The sequence below is a fragment of the Quercus robur genome, chromosome 11 (genome assembly GCF_932294415.1).
Source record: "Quercus robur chromosome 11, dhQueRobu3.1, whole genome shotgun sequence".
NCBI lineage: Eukaryota > Viridiplantae > Streptophyta > Magnoliopsida > Fagales > Fagaceae > Quercus > Quercus robur.
Genome location: NC_065544.1, coordinates 42,572,394 through 42,595,792, shown reverse-complemented (window position 1 = coordinate 42,595,792; position 23,399 = coordinate 42,572,394). Strand labels below are relative to the sequence as shown.

Sequence of the window (23,399 nt, the reverse complement as noted above, 5' to 3'; positions counted from 1 at the left end):
TAGATAGTCTAGCTGACTATTTAAAAAACATTTTGTTTTTCTTTAACAATATCATAAAATATTCTTATAGAATGCATGTTCTTATGGATATATATTATAAAACATATATCTATTTATAGAAATTTTTTTTTACATAAAAATGGTCATTATTTAGAAAAGCTTTTTTCACTACCGTGCACCCTTAGCGTGATAGTCACTCTACAAGTATAAAGTTCTTGTGGGTTGAGGGGTAAAGACCGGGGTTCAACTCTCTATGAGAGAGTTTTACACACATATACAAATAGATTATGTTAGAGTGGTATAATAATAATAATAAAAAGAGGTTTTTTCCAATTATACATATATAACATAGTATCTAGAGAGGAATCATTTTCTGAAATCCACTTATTTGAAATCAACATATAATTTTTGTCTCGAAAGCCCCAAATAGTATCAACTAGAACCTAATGTAGGATTAGATGCATGACTTAGTGAAAATAAACATGCCAATATCTAGGTATATCTAGGTGAATATGAGGCAGTAAAAACAAGACAAGGACTTAACTATTGATATGTAGTTGGCTCAACACTTAAAATTTTGTGTTTAAACTTTTTAAACATATTAAGGCAGTCCTCAAAAGTATAACATGACAACACCTAAATTTTATATTATGTCTATCAAAACTCAACCATCTCAATCATCTTGTTGTCCCCAATGAAGTATGATCCAAAACTAGGTTAACTAATATTGTACTCCTTTTTTATTATTTAATTTATATAGATATATTTAAAAAAAAAAAAAAAATTTGGGTTGAATGAGGATAAATAACCTTCCCTTTTGCCCTAATCCTAGCCCAAATTTAATTGGGGTGACTCTCTCTCTCTCAATCTCATACACTTCAAAAGTCACACACAACACCACCGCACACCCTTAGTGCGATGGTCACTCTACAAGTATAAGTACTTGTGGGGTGTGGGGGGCAAGTGTCAGGGTTCAAGTTTTCAGAAGGGAACTTTACACACATATATAATTAGATTAAGTTAGAGTATGCATTCTATCTTGTATTAAAAAAAAAAAAAGTCACACACAACCAAAAAAACATTAGAGAGAGAGAGAGAGAGAGAGAGAGAGAGAAGCGGAAACACAAACTATATGGGTGTGAATGTGTTTGGGGTTTCTGGATTCCTTAAAAATAAAAAAAAAATAAAACAAAAAAAAGGGACGCCTCAGTTTTCTTACCATGTGCCCTCTTCTTTGGTACCATTGATTAAAGATCATGATCCTCTCTGTATTTTTGTTTTGGAATTTATGGTGATTTTTACATTTTTGATATATGATTATTATATATCACCTTATTGTTTATTTTATTTGATAAGATCACCTTAGGAAAAAAAAATAATATTGTAGTAGTAAATATCTAATGTATTGTAACAAAAAACATGATTTTTCGCATTTTCAGTATTTGATATCACCTTATTGTTTAGGGAAAAATCAATAATATCGTTGTAGTAAAAAAACCATTGCCTACAGTGCTCCTTAGTTTTGTCGATTTGTGAACTCTGGTACCAAGGAAGAGGACACATGGTAAGAAAACTGAGGTGTCCCACTCTATAAATTAAACTCCTAAAAGGACGAGATATTTCAACCTAACTATGGTTAAATATTAACTCAAAACCTACCCACGGTTATGCCGCTGTCCCCAACCAATCTACTTTTTTTTTCTTTTTCTTTTTTCTTTTTTTTTTTTGTAATTACACATAATCCATATGTAATTTGGACGAAAATCACTTTATTTATCCGTAGTTTGAAAAGTGTCACTTAACTCACATGTGGTAACCCATCTCTGTTAAAAGCAAGGTTAAATAAATATTTTTACATACTTTTTATGTCTCTTTCCTCCCTTAAAACAAAAAACACATACAAAAACAAGATAAAAAAGGGGGAGTTATGTAAAAATAAATATATTCAAAACTCTAAATAACAATTACAAAAATGTAATAAATCGAACAAAAAAACAACAAAAAAATCTGAGCACTTAGCAATAAGCCAATCACACCACCATGAAATTGTCAGACCTTTTATACTTTATTTATACCTTTTCAGTCTTAATGTCAAGCAAAAAGCCAATAACACCACCAGATCTACTTTTTTATAGTATTGTTCTGGGTTCTCTTTGACTAGAAGACACAAATAGTTGAGGTTGAATGCTAAAACTTATATGTACAGCCTACACATAATATAAAGGTACTGAAAGAAAGAAAACAACCTGCGCATAATATAAAGGTTAAATCTCAAATCAGCTTTTCTTTTCACATAAATATTGTAAGTCTTTTCCCTTTTCTCACTCTCTTTTGGGTAAATAAAGAGTTGTTGTATTTGTTATTAAAAGAAGGAAAAAAAAACTTATATCCAGTTCCTAGCTATTCAAACCCAGATTAGTTCTTCTTCGTGTTCATAAATTGTAGCGGCTGCACTCTAAGAAAAAATACATGTCATTCGAAGGTTTGAGATTCACTAGCATTACCCACCTTTCATCAGTTGAAATCCACCACAACCAGGCTATAATCTCAGATTGACCACAACCAAATCAAAAAACCCAAATCACAACCCACATGTCACGCTACACCTCAAATCTCAGACTCGAAGCAGTTGTGCTTCTCTATAAATCAAAACCCAAACCCATACAACCACCTCGTGCTCCTCCACTGTCAGCACCGTGCTACTGCCGATCTGAATTTTAGTGTGAGAGATGAGAGAGATAAAGTGAACAAAGAGAGGTAGACACAGAGAGCAAGAGAGGAGAGAGAGAGTGCGTGAGATATTAATTAAATCAAAGAGAAGAAATAATGGAGAGTTTTTTTTTTTTTTTTTTTTAATTAATTTATTTATAAAGTAAAAAAATTTTGGCTGTTATTTTCTTTTAACGTGTTACAAAGACATTTTGTGCCTTATTGGAGTTCTTGAGCCAAGTTTATAAATTTTTTACAAATACCATCTTTTGATCTTGTTTTGTCTTGTTTTTGTATGTGTTTTCTGTTTTAAGAGGAGAGAGACATAAAAAGCATGCAAAAATACATATTTACTCTTGCTTTTAATAGAGGTGGATTACAGAAAACAAACGGAGTTTACTACAAGTGGATTAAGTAACATTTTTCAAACCACAGATAAACAATGTGATTTTCGCCTAAACCAAAAGTGGATTATGTGTAATTGCTTTTTTTTTTTTGTGAGAATCCCAATCTACCCTCCTGAAAAGCCTATATAACACCTTGTCTCCAAGCTGCAGAATCTCAAGCCTTCCATATTTATCAATGGGGTACGTTCCATGTCCAAACCATTTTCACACTTTTCTTCTACTCATTAGGCTTTTGCAAATCCTCCAACTCCTCTCTCGGCTTACACTTTTGCAGACCCTCCTCCCCCGCTGAACGGGTACCACTATCTATATTCTATAGTTAGTTATTTGTTATTATTATTTTTATACATGTGTTTGTGTGTTTTATTGGCAATTTATAATGATGCACAAAAACCTTTGGCTTTGTAACAGAGACGAAAAGCTGCTTTTGGACATCAAAATCACTTCGGCAATATTTGGTTTCATGATCTTCATTGTCATACTCATTCGTTAACTACGCGAGTGTAATTCCAGCAGTGGCGACGTTATCAACAGTCAAGTCAGTATCCAACTTCCAGCTATGAATACTGACGACGGCTCTGTCACGGCCTCAGCTGTCTGATACTTGTTACCAACATAGTGCTTAAATTTAAGCTTTACATCATTTGGAGCTTCTACGTATAGATCAGGAAGATTACGTTCATGCAAAAAGTAGATTTCCATGGTTTATTTTGTTGGTTGTTATGGTTGAGAATAGACTAGCTTGACTGTCTGTGTTAGTAGTGTGAGATTTTTTGTTTGTTCTGTATTGTGTTGATGACCTCCGGTATTTGTTTGATAAAATACGTTGCTAATACGTGCGCGTGTAATATTAGTATTTTTTTTATACAAGATAGAATTCTACTCTAATGTCTAATCTAATCTAATTTAATTGTATATGTGTGTAAAACTCCCTCTTGGAGACTTGAACCCCGACCTTTGTTTAATCCATTTGATACATTGCCTATTGCCTATAATCCATTTGAGTTTATTCGAATTGGGAAACTTAAAATTTATATCAATGACTCTGAGGACTGGGACTGGTCTTTTTGTGTTTTCTTGCAAAAAGAGGGTTAAGTTTCTTTTTATTCTTTTCGCTTTTTTTTTTTTTTTTTTTTTTGTGTTTGTGTACAAAAAAATAACAATCTTTAAGACTATACAATTAGCCCATTTGTTGTAAAAGCCTGTATTGAATTTGGCCTACTATTCAGCTTACAACTTACAAGTGATAAAAGATCAATCTCACATTATATGCAGATTCACACGTGAGAAAGAGGGGTCTCATGAAGTGGAGGTAATTATTGCCTTCATTCAAGAATTGTGCAAACTGCTAAGAGCACTTGCAGCAGTGGAGCTAAATAGCTATATAGCTATTTTAGCTCCACCAAAATACAAAAATCAACTTACAGCAGTGGAGTTAAAGGTTTTTTTTTATTTATTTATTTTTTTACCTTCATTACTATAGTGCACAGCTATTTATGACTGTGCATTATAGCTGAGAGCTAAAAAATAAAAAAATAAAAAAATTTTGCATTCACATTACCTTTTTATTTTTTATTCTTTCTGCATTTCATTTTCCTGTGTCTCTCTCCTCACTGCCTCTCTATCTCTTCTTTCTTCTTCCACAAACCCTTCTTTCTTCCTCCACAGACACATCGCCGATCTGCACAAGCCCAGCCGTCACAGACCCCTTTCTCCCCACTTTTCCTCTCTCACTTCTCAACCCGCCTCAAATCGGAGCATTCCGTTTCACTTTGCACTCATTCCGTTTCGATTAAGAAGGACCAAGCCATGCCGTTGGCAGTGAAATCGGGCAGTCAGTATCAGTTAGGGCTCGATTCGTCGGTGAAGACCGTGAAACCGTGCCCCTCGACGCAGGTCTCGTTGGCCAGTACCGAATCGGACAGAGTATTGGGCATGGGTTTCGGTTTGGCTGTGTTGATTTTTCTGGGTTTTTGTTTTGTTCTTCTTCACTGGTTTTGATGGGCACGGTGGGATTGTGGTTGTGCAATGATTTTTATGGGTTTGACGGTGGTTGAGGCTGTGTGTTAGTGGTTGAATAAAATATTATTTTATTGTAGTGTTTATATTATTTTATTCTATTAAAAGCTAAAATAGCTCCACTGATGTGAGAAGGTAAAATAGATAAAATGACTTTTTAAATAGCTAAAAAGCTAAAAATTTAGCTCAATTGCTGTGAATGCTTTAAGAAAGTGCCTTTTACCTTAGTTCAATTTAGTCGTCTTTGATTTGTTAATATTACTAAAATATTATTTTTGTTCTTTTCTTTTTTTGAAGGAATTACTTTTGTTCTTAAACTTTGCATTCAATTAGTTTTTCTTTTATTTTTTAGTCTCTAAAAGTTTTACCACCAAAAAAAAAAAAAAAAAACCTGTCTTATTTTGATTCACTTTTTTCCGGGTTCCCTTGAAACTTGAAAGGGTCAAAATAAACAAAGTAAAAATAGGTTTTCGCTTTAAAAATTTAATGAAATTTTCCTCTAACCAAAAAAAAAAAAAAACAAACAAACAAACAAACTCATTCATAAGTCAAACTCTCTCTTTCTCTCTCTGAAAACGCAAAGAGCGGGAAAACTCAAATACAGATCTCCGACGGCGAGCTGAGGCACGGTGGTCAGCGATTTCATCTCCGCCACTTCTTCGTCCTATTACAGGTATATGTTTAACTTTGTTTGTTTCCCGAGAAAAAAAAATTGAATTTGTCTATCCCGGAATTTACCTAGCAGATCGGTCCAAACAATAATTGGTATTCTCTCTCATTCTTTTCATTAGTAGAGAGACTACGAAGTATGGCTCAGAGAGAAAGCAGTAGTTTAATTTGGGGCTATGGGTTTGAATACTTTTGGAATTGGAATTGCGTAGCTATCCTCTGGAATCTGAAGTATGAGTTGGATCTATGAGGTTTAGCCTAGATGTGTTATTTGTGTTTTGTTTACAGGTGTGAACACATTTCAAGAATATAACAAGAACCGTAAGCCCATAAATGAAAAAAAGTTTTCTTTCGCTCTTCTGTACAGCTTCCATTAACTAGAAATAGCCTTTTTGTATGCTTGATTGATCAAATATGGCCCTCAATTGGTTTATATGTTTTTCATGTATAGTGAGAAGATGTAAAAACAAAGTAAATGCTCGGCTCTTTTACTAATGAAGAGTAAATTCAAATAGCTTTCGGGGTTTTATTTGAAAACTCTGTGTGTGTATATATATTTTTAACAGCATGTTGCATAGGTAACATATTTCCACAAGCAAATCAGGGAAAACGTGCATTGTTGTAATTTTATGTTATTGAACAATTTCAGTGTTGCAAACTTGCAATATGATGTAAAAAGGCAAACATTTTATGGTTCATATCTTTGTGGCAAAGGCTATTAGGAAAGAAAGTTGTATTCCTTACCAGCACAGATGAGCATGGGGAAAAAATTGCTGCGGCAGTCCGGGGTTCCGACTCAAGTGATTGTGATGTCATTTAACATGCATATAAGACACTCTGGAAAGATGTAATATTAACCCAAGATACTAATGCACTCTCAATTTACTTTAGCCTGACTTTTTGAATCATGAATGTTCCAATTGTTGTGCATATTTTCCATTTTTTATAATCTCCTCTGTTTTGTTGTGTACGTTCTGCCTGCAGTTAGACATATCTTATGATGAGTTCATTCGGACAACCAATGAGTCTGAACCCAAGCATGAAGCAATTGTGAAGGAATTTTACTAAGGGTTGTTGCCAATGGTGATATATATCTATGAAGGACATTATTGTGTCAACTTTGAGGAGTATAAGGTAACATTTGCATTTTGAACTTGTAAATGTGGATGTAGCAACATTGTCTAAATTTAATTTCCCTTATCTGCGTATTGTTTTTTTATTCACATACTTTTGGATTAGTGAAGGGGTTATAGCATTATATGTATCTATAGTTGAGTATTTGATAAAAAGCGGTTTCTTTTTTTTTTTCTTTTTCTTTTTTTTGTTTTTTTGAGGGTGCTAGTATTTGTGTAGAAAATCTTCTTTGATATTTACAAGAACTTGTTGAGGTTACTCGTTATGTGGAATTCCTTTTTTTTATTTTATATAGGTTCTTGCTAATTTCCAGTTTCATATATGCACTATCTTGTTTGAACAAATTGTTTATGTATTTATTGTGGTCTTTTTGTTTGAGAGAGGTTTTGTATTTATGTACCACAACAGTGTAATGTCTTTAGCTTTGTGAATGTGCTGGATGAGAAAGAATTGCTTGATAACTGTTGCCCTATGCACCTGAAGCTGTGTGTTCCTTGGAAAGAGGATAATTACTTCGTTGCACTATCAAAATATAAAAAATTATTGGAAGAAACTTTGATACAATCCAAAATTTTTGCAACCTTTGTTTTGGTTAAATGAAGTGAGATAGTGGGTAATTTTGTAAAAACTTAGTCTAGTGCGTCCTAAATTGTGATCCCTGTTAAATTACCGATTGTTCCAAAAGTTTAAACTATTGGAATATAAAAAATTTGATTATTTAACTAAATACTTCTAACACCTCCCCACATGTAGACAGTGATCGAACTTAGGACCTCCTGCATCGATACTTTGTTAAATTACTGATTATCCTAAAAGTTTAAGCTACTGAAATATGGTAAATTTAATCATTTAATCACATACTTCTAACAGTCCCTGAGCTTTACTGTAAAAAGAATTTTCTTGGGGGGTTCTTTTAGCATGATTAATTTCCTAATAAGAGCCTGAGCATGCTGATTAAGAATGTTGTTAGTTTAATAGTTGGCATATTGTGTATATATTGTTGTAGTAAATCTATATTAGTTATAGTTATTGGTACTTGGTAGAATGCGTTTGATAGTACTTACCATTCAAGATATTCTTTTTGAAGAGTAATTATGCCATGATTGCTAATATATTCCTTAAAAAGTTGTTGCGCTGAACCAATAGTACTTTGAATAAGCCTTTTGGGTAAAGCTATATTGGTGACATGCCCTGTATTGATAGTGCTTTTGCTGCCGTATATCAATCATACTAGGCAGGGGAATCATTTTTTTTTTCTTATGAATTTAATCTAAAATTCTCTTTGCATCTCTTTCCCCTTGGAAATTTATAATGAAATGTTAGGAATACCCTTTTAGTATCTTGCTATATGGAATTTTCTACTAATCACTTTCATAATCATTTGGCTTCAAGGTGCAAAGCTGGATCAAAAGTGGCCTAAGAGATTTTTTCCATTTCCTGAGCATTAGTGGATTGGGGCATCCTAGTTCCTAATGACAATAAGCAAACCGTATATGTGTGTTTTGATGTATTACGAGGGTAAAGTTCTTTTCTTTTGTAATTTGGAATTCGCTAAGCTTCTAAGTTCCTAATTTGTATTACAAATGTTTATTTATTTATCTTTTTTTGTTTTTTTTTGTTTTTTTTTTGTTTTTGTTATTAGTTATTACCACAAACATGTAGACATCAGTCAGCTTCCAACTTATGAAAACAGCTGTTTGTATATTTATGTGTATGTGTGTTTGTACCTATCAAAAAGTGTGTGTGTGTGTTTATAAAGAAAGTAAAATAATATGTAATAAGTTGGAATTGGTGAAGTATAACATGAGACACAAAGTGGGATAGATGATTTCTATTGCTAGTAGTTGAGGAAAAATAAGAAGTTGCCATGAGAGAGTCTGATACCATGCCAAATTTAATGAAGGACAAAGTTTAGCTACAAAACTGGTTGTAGTTTTAGGCTACAATCTTACTCAATATCTTTTTAGTGGATGTGAATTTTGATATATCCACCATTAAATTACATCTTCTTCTTATATCTTCTATGCTTGCAAAATTTCAAGAATATTAAAAATCAATAACCATGTCATCAATAAATTTTTTAAATTGCAAGTTCTTATCATTTAAAATTATGCATAAAATATAAGTTTATAGATCATATAGTAAATAATATCCGATTGACACAAAATTTGACATGTGTATTAAGAGTGTAAATAACATACAATTTAACAGTTAGATTTTTAAAATATGTAGTAATATTTATTTTATTGAGTGAGTTAGTAGTTTTAAGTTACAACCAATTTTGTAGTTAAACTTTATCTTTTAATTTATAACAAAGAGCAATTTGAGAGTAGCAAAATGATTTCAATCTTAGAATTGAGAAAATGCTACTTAATCTAATATATATGCCCCTGTTATTATGTACTCAAAACATGGATTGGTGCCTAATGTAACCAACAGATTTTCTAACTGACCAATGCACAGCTGACACGTCATTTAACACTGTTAACAGTAACTTATCAAACATAATAATGTGGAGAGGAAAAAATGGTGGAAGAAAATTTCTTTCTCCTTAGTGCAAAAAGTATTAAAATCAACACAACGAAGTTCTCTTCACATCGACCCAAGAAAAAAAAAGAAAAAAAGAAAGAGAGGAGGAAGTTGTTTCCACTCACTTGAAAAAGTGAACCAAAAGTAAAAACACACCACTTTAGTCTAGTGTGCATAGGCCCTAAATTACTTCCCCTTTTAGGCCAAATTCATGCTTAAATTGGCTTAACAAGATCACAAAATCCAACTTCAGATGTTTTTTGTTTAAATTTTTTATTCATTTTAAATGATGACATGGAATTATTTAAAATTACTTTCAATTTCTTATTATTATTTTAATAGGCATGTCAGTTTCAAATATACCAATTGTGTACACTATGTACCACGAAGACACTTTCTATTAGTGAGATAACGATAGTGACTTTTCAGTTTTGAGTAAAAAAAAAAGTTTTGGAGACAAAAAAAATTCCATCTTATATACACCTTCACAGCTTCACCCTCAGTATATTCTTTTGGCCCCACCTTACAAAAAAATACATATTCTTTTGCAACATCAATAATAATAATAATAATAATCACCCAATTCATGATTAAAATTTCTACTATTGCTTATTAAAAAATTTTATTAAGCCACACTCTCCATAAAATCTCATAATTAACAAAAAGTGAAATATTTTATGCCTAAACCAGTTTGGAATTAAATTCCTCTAACTCACAATGCGATAATTGATAAAACTATTCACGTTACCTTTTTAATGAGTCTTACAACTTGTTTAAATAATACAAGTATACGTTTTATCAATTGCCACGTAATGGGACTAAAAGTAGTTCTATCAATCTCATTATCATGATCCATATCCAAATGAGAGATTTAGATAAATGAGTTGTGATAAGGCACTAAGCTTAGCTTAAAACAAATATGACAACAATTTGAAACTTTTAAGTTTTAAGGCACTAACCTATAAGATTGGAATAGAGCATAACTATATATCCAAATATAATAAACCAAACCTTCAACACAACATTTAAATATCAAATCTCTCAACAATTCATCAAACTAGAATATGAGAAAATAAAGACTCCAAATACATTCTTAAATAGTCTCATGATTACCAAGTTTACAACCCTAAAAAATCACAATAGAGCAAATTTTCGTAAAATAGTTCACTGCTACACATAGTCTTCAGTTCTTAGCTCCAACAATCACCAACTAGTTGGATTAAGAGAGTCCATTGAACTAATCTGAAAATGGTGGAGAAAGGGGGTGAGCTAACAATTGAAAAAGAGACTACATCACATGATATTGTCAAGTGAAAATGCACATTATAGTAGAGTAAGTATTAAATTTGACAAAACATTTTATTAACAGTATGAAAGTAATTCAATATAAAGATTAAAACTTGCTTTAGAAGTGAACATTTAATTATACAGTAAAAAACATATACCTTCTTAAATAAACAAATAATACTCTCTTAAAATATTTGCCCAATTTCAATAAGCCATAGTTCTGTTACAAGAACATCACTTCATCATTGGGTAAACTACTTATAATAACATATAATAATACATGTAACATTAAAGTTTTTATTTTTTTAATTTTTTTTTTCACGATTAATTTGTCGATAACAATAAATAATAATTAGTATATAAAATATTAGCCAAACTAAGACAATCTTAACAATCAGCAGGTGCATCCCATGAGAGACAATAACCCAAAGAAGTAAAATATAACAATGGTTCCAAAGAGCAAATGATAGCAATGGTTTCGAAGAGTAAACAATAACAATGTACCACACCACAATAAACAATATTTCATCCAAAGACCAACTCTTAGCTTTGTGTTGGCAAAGATTACAGATAGTGTAATTGATTTTATGAAAACATTTTCTTTTTCTTTAATATTATTATAAAATATTCTTCATATAGATAGCTGTGGGGGGATGAGGTATCCACCTGGTTTAATTAGCTGTTAATTTTTGCCCGCCACAATAGCTATGTATCCCATTTAAATAAATAAATAAATAACTATATATAGAAAGAACTTTTAGAAAAAAAGGTTCACAATTTAGCCAAGCTTTTTTTTTTTTTTTCAATTATACCCATATATATTTTTTGATGAACTTTTCAATTATACATATATAATATAATATCTTGAGAATAATCATTATCTAATATCCACTTACTTCAAATTGACAAACAATTTTTGTGTCACCCAAACAGCATCAAGTAGAACCTAATAAAGGATTAGATGACTTAGTAAAAATAAACGTGTCAATATCTATGTATATCTAAGCAAATAAAAGGCAGTAATAATAAGATGAGGCTTTAACTATTGATATGTACTTGGCTCAGCACTTAAAATTTTGTGCTTAACTTTTTAAACTCATTAAGGCAGCCCTCCCCTCAAAAGTATGACATGGCAGTACCTAAATTTCATATTAATCTATCAAAACTCAACCATCTCCATCACTTTGTTGTCCTAAATGGAGTATGACCCAATTTTCCCAAAACTAGAGGTTAGCCGGTATTCATTATTCCTAAGCCATTTACATCATGACCTTCATAAACTTACAGCCTAATGCCTAAACCATCAAATCAGTAATGAAACACATCATGGGTCTCAAAATAAAGTTCTTGTAGATTTGGATTAATTTCTTCAAAATCTTTTTAATGATGTTTCCCGTGCTTGAAAGTTTTTAAGCCTAAAACCAAACACAAAAAGGGACCCAATAAATTTGGCCTAACATAATTAATTTCCTCACCACTTTGGCTTTAAATTTAAAATAACTAGAAATTTCAAAAAAATTATGATTTTCTCTAGGTTATAATAGGGGTGTCAATGTTCAACCTAATCCGCAAACACGACATGAACCCAACACGGGTTTTTGCAGGTTAGGGTTGGGCCTTAATGGGTTTGGGTCATAAACGGGTCGACCCAAAAGTGCCACGATAAAAAACATGTCGTAAGCAGGTCAACTCACATAACTCACAATAGAAATGTTTGACACGCCAATTTATTTGTGTCAACCCAAAATGACCTACTTAACACAACCCGTTTAACTAGTATAACAAATAAATATTCATTTTATTTTATATTTATCAAATACCTTTTATATCCAACGTATATTTCAAATTTAAAAAGAAAAGTGAGTAATTTCAAAAATTTATAAGGGATATAATTGAAAATTGAAACTTTACAAATCCTAGATCTTTAAACCCTTCAAACCCTAAATCTCTAAACCTTCTTATAAATATCTAATTTACTTTTTATTTTATTTTATTTTAGCTGTAGTACTTACTCTACTATCTTATAGACTCACGCCTAGTTCTCAAACTCAAAGTCTTAAACCGGTTATTTCTCTCTCTCTCTCTCTCTAATGTGTTTAGTGAGTTTTAGAATTAAAGAAAACCATTTTCTTGGTGTTTCAAAATTTTTTAGTAATTTTTTCTGCATAATGTTTTTGTTCTATAAACTTCGAACGCATGTGCCATTATTAATATATGAGATATATTAATTGTTGATTAAGGCCACGGTTGTAGCTTTTGTCTTGTGCTGTGTGTTTTTTTTGGTATTTGTATTAGTGTTAGACATCGTCTACATATCTTGCAAGTGGGTTTATTGAGATAATTTATAAACTAGATTTGATGGGTATTGCTTTTAAAACTGTTGAAGCATGATCATATTTTGTAACTACTAATACTTATATATATATATATATATATATAGGCATAGAACTTGCACAAATGAAATTGGATGAGCTTGTGGAAGATTTTATAAATTTGGACATCAACAAAGAATCTATAGATGATAATCATAGTCATAGTCAGGATTAGTCTACTATTTGCTTCAATTATTTCAATATTGATACTTAGCATTTGGCGAGTTCCAAGGATATTATATTTTTGTTGAACTATGTTATTTCATATTTGTTAAACTATGTTATTTTGAATTTAGGTTGAAGTGTATGCACTTCTTTTAGAGTGTAAAGAACTTAATCCTAGCTGAATGTTATATTTTTGTTGAACTATATTATTTTGAATGTGGGTTGAAGACTTGAAGTGTTTGCTATGTAAAAAAAAAAATTTCTAGATGAATATTATATTTAATATTATGTAAGTTGAAATGGGTTGTGTTATATTCGTGTCAACCCAACACGACTCGTTTATTAAGCGTATTAAATGGGTTGGGTCAAATCAACCCGCCTTATTAATAAGTTAGGTTAGAGTTGAAGGGTCATGACATGATTATTAAATGGGTTGGGTTGAGGTTGAGCCATTTAGTCGAATACCCCTACCTTGACATGATATGAACCTGACACGCTACCTGAATTGACCCCCCTAGATTATAAGTTCTACATGTTAACTCAATTCATCCCAAATTTCATGCCAATCTCAAGTTATGCTAAAATCAAGTCAGTATATCCAAATCTGAAATGAAGACAACGTAAATATCTCAAATTATATAACTCTTTGAGATGAATGAGTATAAATTTTATTCCTACGTACATAACAAGACAACCACAATACAAACCATACAATACAGACACTAGATGAAACTATCAGGAAGCACACATCACCAGTTTCTCGCTAATTTTACTTATTGGCCCCCAGGATTTTGAAGAAGAAAAAAAAAAAAAAACTGGTTTTAGTTCCTCTTTTGCAGACTTACTCTTCTTTTTAAATCCATATGGGCCTCCCTCAATTTTTAAAATTAGTTTAAAAAAACCCTTTTAAGAAAATGAGAATGATACAAGGAACCCAAAGAAAAATAAAATCCAGCCCATTCATTGCCCATAGCACGTCCAAATTTACACAAACAACAAAAATAATTTCAACAAATCCCAAATCAACAATATTATCCACCAAAAATAAATTTTTTTTGTAAATCAAGTCTCTTATAAATTCAAATATCCGTCGTTTACTAAAAAATCCCCAAATCTATTTAGAAAAGAATTAAAAAAAAATTATCCTTTACGCCACTGCCGTCATTTCTAACCTGTAATTGGCTGCTTGCCTCCACAACTAGCCAATTTGCCACTCCTGATCACCACTTGAGTCGAAGCCTGACTCAACTTTAGGCTTCTAAAGTTCCAACCTTATTGTGCGGGTGGGGTATCTCTTTCTTTGTTATTTTAATTTATATTTAGTTTTGATAGTAATTTCTCAAACTAAGTTATTATTATTGTTAAGTTCAAAAATAGAAGAAGTTATAATTGTTGTTTATGATATACTATATTTGATGTATACATACTTATTTATTGTAGCATTCACATTATATATAATTTTAGTAATATGAAAGAAGGTAGAGTATAACTTTTTTTTTTTTTTTAAATTTTAAATATATACGAAAGTGGTGTCATAACTTTTGATTCAACTACTCCCTCAAAATTTTTTTTTATTAAACTATTTCATTTTTTCCCTAAAAAAAAAAAATCATTTCTTACCTATGAAATACTCTAAAATTCTATGGACCAATAGTGTAATAATTACCAAACTAGGACCTCTACATTTTTTTAGTCATCAGATTTAGTTTTACATAAATCTTAACCCTCAAAATATTCTTTTGGGGTCCACTTTACATAATAAAATACCAAAATCTTTTGCAAAAATAAATATTAATATTTTAGAAGAAAAAAAAAACCCACAATCGATTGATGATAGATCTTTACCAATTTAGATCAATTCAAATGGATTGGGCATAACTAGCAAAATAATCCAATAATATATGTTGGCGCACATATATGATAAATGCGTTACTTTATTTTTCATCAAAAAAAAAAAAAGTGGTACTAAAAAATTAAGCCACAAATTCATGAAGATTACCGAGTTTTACAACTAAAAACATTACAAAACAAGAAGTTTTTTTTTTTTTTATTTTGAGAAATTTACAAAACAAGAAGTAGATCCACCAATCTCACACCTCAATTTTCTTTTCTTTTCTATTTTTTTGGATTGGGATGAATGAAATAGAATTTTAATCCACATAACAACCACAACACAAACCATAAAACACACCCTAGAAGAAGCCTATTAAGGAAACACAGTGCATAAAAGAAAGGGCGGGCTGAGAAGATTAGGAAGAAAGTCCAATCATCTTGGGCCCATAGTACTACATCTACAAGAATAGTAAAACGGTCCCAAGAAAAACTTGTCTCTGTCAAAAAAAAACACCTCACCAATCACCATGCTTCCTTATTGAACAAAGCCTTAGAAGAAGAAAAAAAAGCATGGAATTCTAAGTAATAGTGTGAAAGAGTACTGTGTCTGTATGCATGATGAACACCATTTCCTGCATATGTAGAAGCTTTAACAGGGGCTACAATAGAGTTGTCAGATTCAATACCCATTTTGTTGTTGGTAGTGCCGTCACCGCCGTCTTGCTGCCAACCACCTCTTCTGAAATATCTTATACACTCGCGGAATTTAGCAATGAGTTTAAGAATGAGAATCAGGAGGGTCACGATTTCCGTAATGTCTTTAACGCTAAAATGAAAGCTGTTTCAAAAAGAAATTGTATGAATATTACAGGAAAAGAATAAGAACTCTATCTCCACACTCACACACACAAATAACTTTAGCTAGCTAGTGTTAGTGTGTTACCCGGCCATGGGAAGAGATAAAAAACACGATTGCCCAGAATTGTCAAGGGTTGGAACTAAGAAGAATGATGCCTATATTACGCAGTTGCCAAGACTCAAAACACACCAGTTACTCATCAAATGACACTCACTGTATATCTTTCTTCTGGTCAGGGTGGGGGCTTATTGTAAAAGTGACAAAAAGTTCAAAAAAGCAAACGCCACAAAAGCAAAAGGTAGCTTTGTAGTTTTGTAGAGCAACTTTTGCCATTCTTTCACCTGACCACGAGCAACAGTAGGCCCGACCACCCTAAGGTGGTGCAGACTCCAGAGAGAGGTCTTCTATGTCTAACAGACATTCACATCCAATTCTTTTCTTTTTTTTTTTGTGTATAATTTTTAGTTTTATTATCAAAGGTAAAAGAAGATTAAAGAAAAATTTCAAAAGTTAAGGGGAGTCATGGCCCCTAGCTCCACCTATGCAGTAGTGGAGTCAAGAGATTTCTTTTAGGAGACCAAACTAACCTAACAAAAAAAAAAAAAAAAATTGATGACTAAAAAAAAGTGGGGGTCTTAATTTCATAATTATCACACTATTGATTCATAGAATTTTAAGGTATCTCACAGCTACCCATGACACCATTTTTTGTAAGTATTTAAAATAAAAACAAAAAGGTTATACCGTACCTTCTATGGAGGCAATTATTGCCCTCATTCAAGAATTGTGCAAGCTGCAAACTGCTATAAAGGAAGCGCCTTTTAGTCGTCTCTGATTTGTTAATATTACTAAAATATTATTTTTGTTCTTTTTTTATGGAATTATTTTTGTTCTTAAACTTTGCATTAAATTAGTTTTTCTTTTATTTTTTAGTCTCTAAAAGTTTTACCACTACGAAAAAAAAAAAAACCTGACTTATTTTGATTCAATTTTTTCCGGGTTCACTTGAAACTTGAAAGGGTCAAAATAAACAAAGTAAAAATAGGTTTTTGCTTTAAAAATTTAATGAAATTTGCCCTTCACCAAAAAAAAAAAATAAATAAATAAAATAACTCATTCATCAGTCAAACTCTCTGTGAAAACGCAAAGAGCGAGAAAACTCAAATACAGATCTCCGACGACGAGCTGAGGCACGGTGGTCAGCGATCTCATCTCCGCCGCTTCTTCGTCTGATTACAGGTATATGCTTAACTCTCTGTTTGTTTCCCGAGAAAAAAAATGAATTTGTCTATCCCGGAAATTACCTAGCAGATCTGTCCAAACAATTATTGGTATTCTCTCTCATTCTCTTCATTGGTAGAGAGAGACTACGAAGTATGGTTCAGAGAGAAAGCAGTAGTTTAATTTGGGGGCTAAAAGGTTTGAATACTTTTGGAATTGGAATTGCGTAGCTATCCTCTGGAATCTGAAGTATGGGTTGGGGTCTTTGAGGTTTAGCCTAGATGTGTTGTTTGTGTTATGGTTAAAGGTGTGAACACATTCCAAGAATATAACAAACACCATAAGCCCAGAAATGAAAAAGCTTTCTTGCTCTCTTCTCTATCATTTTTATTTTATTTTCTGTACAGCTTCCATTAACTAGAGATAGCCTTTTTGTATGTTTGATTTATCAGATATGGCTCTCAATTGGTATATATATTTTTCATGTATTGAGAAGATGTAAAAACAGAGTAAAAGCTAGGGTCTTTTACTAGTGAAGAGTAAATTGATAAACTCAAATAGCTTTCGGGGTTTTATTTGAAAACTGTGTGTACGTATTGTTAATAGCATATAGCCTATATAGGTAACATGTTTTTACAAGCAAAGCAGGGAAAACGTGCATTGTTGTAATTTCAAGTTGTCAAACAATTTTCGTGTTGCGTTATGATGTAAAAGGCAAAATTTTTATGGTTCATATCTTGTGGCAGAGGCTGTTAAGGAAGAATGTTGTATTTATTAGCAGGACGGATGAGCACGGGGAGAAAATTGCTACTGCTGCTGCAGCCCGGGGTTCTGATCCAAGTGAACATTGCGATGTCATTTCACAAGCATAGAAGACACTCTGGAAAGATATAATAATAACCCAAGATAGAAATGCACTCTAAGTTTACTTTAGCCTGACTTGTTGAATGTTCCGATTGTTGTGCATATTTTCCATTTTTTTATGATCTCCTTTGTTTTGTTGTTTAAGTTCTGCCTGCAGTTAGACATATCTTATGATAAGTTCATTTGGACAACTGATCCCAAGCATGAAGCAATTGTGAAGGAATTTTCTCAAGGGTTCTTGTCAATGGTGATATATTTTGGCTGACTATGAAGGACTTTATCGTGTCAACTGTGAGGAATATAACGTGTTTTTTTTGCATTTGAACTTGTAAATGTGGATGTAGCAACATTATCTTAATTTAATTTCCCTTATCTGCTTATCGATTTTTTGTTCACATACTTTTTGATTGATTATGGGGTAATTGCATTATCTATAGTTGAGAATTTTATAAAAACTAGGTGTTTTTTTTTTTTTTTTTTTGGTGGGTGCTAGTATTTGTGTAAAATTTTCTTTTTATATTTACAAGAACTTGTTGATATTACTCATTAAGTGGAATTCCTTTTTTATTTTATATAGTTTCTTGCTGATTTCCATTTTCATATATGCACTGTCTTGTTTGAACGGATGTGTTTATGTATTTGTTGTGGTCGTTCTGTTTGAGAGAGGTTTTGTATTTATGTAACAAAATAGTGTAATGTCTTTTGCTGTGTGTCTGCAGGATGAGTATGAATTGCTTGATAACAACATTTGCCCTATGCACCTGATGCCGTGTGTTCTGTGGATAGAGGATAATTACTATTATTTCTTTGTGCTATCAAAATATCAAAAAAATTATTGGAAGAAACTTTGACACAAACTCTAAATTTTTTGCGGCCTCTGTTCTGGTTAAATGAGATGAGATAGTCGGTAATTTTGTAAAAACTTAGTCTAGCGTGTCCTAAATAGTTGTCCCTGAGGTTTACTGTAAACGGATTTCTCTTGGCAGCTGCTTCCAGCATGATTAGTTTCCTGCTAAGAGCCTGAGCATGTTGATTTTGAATGTTGTAAGCTTAATAATTGGCATATTGTGTATATGCTATTGTAGTAAATCTGTATTAGCTATTGCTATAGTTATAGATACATGACGGAATGCATTTGATAGTACCTTTTTTAAAAGTAATTATGCCATGATTGCTAATATATTCCTTAAAAAGTTGTTGCGCTGAACCAACAATACTTTAAATATGGCTTTTGGGTATAGCTTTGTTGGTGACATGCCTTGTATTGTTAATGCTTCTGCTACTGTATGTTGATCATGCCTGGCAGGGGAATCATTTTTTATGACTTTTAATCTAAAGCTATCTCTGCATCTCTGTCCCCATAGCAATTTACTAATAAAATGTTAGGAACGCCCTTTCTATATCTTCCTATTCTATTAGTCACTTCCATAGTCTTTACGCTTCAAGGTGCAAAGCTGGATCAAAGGTGGCCTAAGAGATTTTTACCATTTCCTGAGCATCAATGGATTGGTGCATCCCAGTTACTTTGACAAGAAGCAAACTATATATGTGTGGTTTGATGCATTACTAGGGTATAGTTCTTTTCTTTTGTAATTCAGAATTTGCTAAGCTTCTAAATTCCTAATTTGTATTCCAATTTTTTATTTATTTATCCTTTATATATATATATATATATATATTACCACAACACATGTAGACATCAGTCAACTCCCAACTTATGAAACAGCTGTTTGTAGATATATATATATATATGTGTGTGTGTGTAAGATTTATGAAAGTTTCTGCTTAATATATCATTAGCAATCTTTGTCTATTAACTTCTATTGACTTTTTATTTTATTTTTCTGTTGAACATATATGTATCAGCACTATCAGAGGAAGCAGGGCAAGCTAATCTACAAAGTGCTGTTTCTTCAGGTTGGCCTGCCTCACTACACTTGATTGGAAACGTATAAGCATCTTCTATGCATTTATGATTTTTTTTTCTCAGAAGTATAATACACTTTTTTTGAATGTTTCTTCAATTTGATTGGCACGCTATTCACAATTGACACCAAAATGTGATGTCATTTTCCATGTTATTAATCCCAATTGATCCCTGAACAGGTTCCACCTCTGTATATGGAATGTGGTTTATTGTGTCATGTGCTCTCTAAAGATGCTAATTGGAAAGTTTGTGTAATTGACCACTTAATAGCTGTACTAAATCTATTATCTTTATTCTAATTATTAAAACCTAATATAAGCTGTAAGATCCCTGACTCATTCATTAATTTTGCACATAATTATCTCTCCAGGTAGTTTGCTATATTTAAGCATTTGACTTTGATCATGCATGCTGTGAAATCTGACCTCATATTGTTGGCACAAATTCTATTAAACATTATTAATGCTAGATTTTAGTTTCTTTTGAAAGAGAAGTAACACTGTTTACATATCAAAATTCCTTAATTGGTTTTGCTGCTGACTGCTGTTGTATGAGACCGGCAAATATGGAATGACATAAACTTTGGTGAGAGTGAAGCAGACAAAGATCACACGCTGTTGGAATTGGAGGGGGAATGCTTAGAAGTATACGGGCCAAAGGTTGAGGAGGCTGCCAATGCCAAGGCACGCCCCCATAGTCTGTTGCAGCCAAAGAAGCTGAACTTGCCACTCTCATGGCTGAAGACCTCCATCAGGATTTTGTGACTATTGTGGACTTGGTAATATACTAATTTGTGGTCTTTTGATGTATGTGAGGTTGTGGAACACATTGAAAGATATTTGGAGCATTTTATATAATATTGTGTTTTGAGATAGTTTAGACTTTGTAATGTGGTTCTTTAGAGCGTGTGTGGTTGTGGTATGTATTGAAATGATTAGGAACAAGTCATATAATATTGTGCTCTGGAATATAATTTCAAGTAGGTTATGTAATGTCGTGTTTCAAGCAAGTTATATAACGCTTGTTTCAATCAAGGGTCATAAAGGCCATTGAAAAACTGACACTTTCTTTAAGAATTAACCCACACTACTGAAAATTGCAGAGATTTACAACAATATCACATTAAAAAAATAAGAAGCAAAGCAGCCAACATCAAATCTCAAATACGTTGTTTTTGGTTTTTAATTATGACTTTGAGTTATTTAACAAAACAACCACAATATATTCTTTAAAAACGCATGATCTCCCTTGAGGGACAATTCTGATCTTCATTGTTGTACTCATTGTTAGACTAGGCAATTGTAATTTAATTCCAGCTATGGAATCGGCATTAGTGACAGTGATGGTGGTAACCAACATATTGTGTTAAGGCTCTACATCATTTGGAGCTTCGAGAGGAAGATTGTGCCACTTGTTTTGTGTATTATGTCCCTGTGTGTCACAGGGTCAATTTTTCTTTTAAATTTTCTGCCTGTGATGGCACTAAGCCCCTGATTTAGTCTCAGCCAAAACACCACACACACACACTACAGGAACACTCAGAACAGAATTATGAAAGGAATTCGCACACACACAGCACACACAGTATTTACAGGGCACCAACCCCAACCTTTATTACTCAATATCAAGTACAAAGGAAGCCTGGAAAATACATACGAAATTCTCTAAGCAAAATTATACACTCTGCTGTTGACAACCCTAACAGCCTAGGACAAATATACAGAATTAATTGTCACAGCAGTTACTGCCAAATAACTGCCCCTTGTCCAAGACTTGCTGCCACATGTGGTTTGACTTAGGACACCTTCAACTGATGCTATCTTGGCCTGCTTTCCACGTTTCCAACCCCTACATAGCAGGTCTGAACATCCACAAAGCCAGAAACTACTTGGTAACTGCCGATAACTGCTGCTGTACACTCTGTACATGCCAGCCCATTACTCAGCACCTCATCATAGGGCTTTTACCCATGCTCCAGCAGCCCACACATAATAGTTCCATCACGTTTTAGAAGGCTTGGCCCCCTGCCCAAGCCCTTCTCATCAGCATCACAGCCCACATAACATGTCCATCTATAGCACATTAAGTAACCGCCATCAGCCCACTCATACAAGTCCATGCATTATGCTAGCACCAACCAGCCCAATGCTTTGCACAGCATATCATCATCACAACAACCCAGCACTGCCTTGCACCCAAGCCACCAAGCCAAGCTACCATGCCATGCACTATCACATAGGGTCAGCACCACCTGCTGCTGTTGCCCATCATCAAAATCCGCCTTTGCCCACCATGGCCCTCCTCTGCCATAGCCTTGGGGCATCATGTGGAGCAAGGTGCCTCCACATGCTGCCCCCCATCATGCTCATCAATTTGAATCCAGTAGGGAGACTGGGCCTGTGCCCCTCAAAGAGCAATTAGGAACTTCACTAGATAGGCATGAGAAGCCATTGGTGTCTTGAGAAAACATTGAGCCATGTGACTGGCCTGATATTGTCCAAGCACTCCAATTCCTCATGCCATCATCAGCAACTTGTAAAGCTCCTAACACTGTTTTACATTTACTGCTTGTGGTGTTTTGTATCCCAGAGGGCAGAGTGTGACAGTCTTATTATTAAGGGTGGTGATGGAGAATAGCATGGCTTGAATAAATCTCAAGTCTCCTATATATATATATATATATATATATAAACATATATACATGTGTTTAATTAGTTTCCTTTTTATGGAGTTTCAAAAATGACGCCCTTACTAAAACTTCGCTGCACAATGTCTTTGTGTCTTTGTATGTGAAGTAACTTGTCCTTTTTAAGGGAAAATTATTGCGTATTCTGAAAATATACTTCCTCCCTCTCATAGAGAGGTGGGTCCTACTGTACACTTACATAATTATATATCTAATTTAATAAATTATTGTCGAAAAAATCTTATTATTTAAAAGAGAAAAAAAGAGTATACTCGTAACTGGTAGACGTTAATTGCATGTGTCCTCAAGGTTTAAATCTAACTGTATTATTATTATTTATTTTGTAGGATCTCATTTTATATTGTCTAAATGGCATTTTTTTTTTTTTTTTGAAAAAGTTTTAACCTATGGCGTTCGCTCCTAATGATAGCTCTTTATCATCAGATCAAGACATCAATCAGTTTTTGGTGTAGGTGGGGATTGAACTCCAGATCTCTTATACAACTATTAAAAACTTTACTAGTTGAGCTAAATGGCATGTATGTGTATCAAAATTTTCATGATTAAAGTTAGTATATTAAAACAGAATATTTTAGTATCAGTTAATGTTGACTTACCATTTCATAGTTACTTCTAATAACACGAAATAATTCATCAAAAAGTTGTATTTCATATCAAATTATCTATCCCAAACCAAATCATTATCAGTTTTAATATT

At 32.7% G+C, this 23,399-nt stretch overlaps 1 protein-coding gene across 12 annotated transcripts in view; it reads left to right on the top strand.

Annotated features, from left to right (window-relative positions):
- The window catches only part of LOC126707378 (methionine--tRNA ligase, chloroplastic/mitochondrial-like), a 114,526-nt gene extending 93,657 nt beyond the window's left edge, over positions 1-20,869 (top strand). Inside the window, exons 1-5 of one of the 12 annotated variants that reach the window (XM_050406986.1) lie at positions 5,658-5,808; positions 6,789-6,938; positions 19,515-19,639; positions 19,924-20,016; positions 20,555-20,869. In XM_050406986.1, coding sequence (XP_050262943.1) covers positions 6,885-6,938; positions 19,515-19,639; positions 19,924-20,016; positions 20,555-20,759 — 477 coding nt within the window. In that variant the 5' untranslated portion in view covers positions 5,658-5,808; positions 6,789-6,884 and the 3' untranslated portion in view covers positions 20,760-20,869. Of the gene's footprint in view, positions 1-5,560; positions 5,602-5,657; positions 6,652-6,788; positions 6,939-8,330; positions 8,643-16,842; positions 17,029-17,058; positions 17,223-17,950; positions 19,640-19,923; positions 20,017-20,554 lie in introns of those variants that run through there. The other 11 variants (XM_050406987.1, XM_050406990.1, XM_050406989.1 and 8 more) reach the window with 11 other exon arrangements.
- The last annotated feature ends 2,530 nt before the right edge of the window (positions 20,870-23,399 follow it).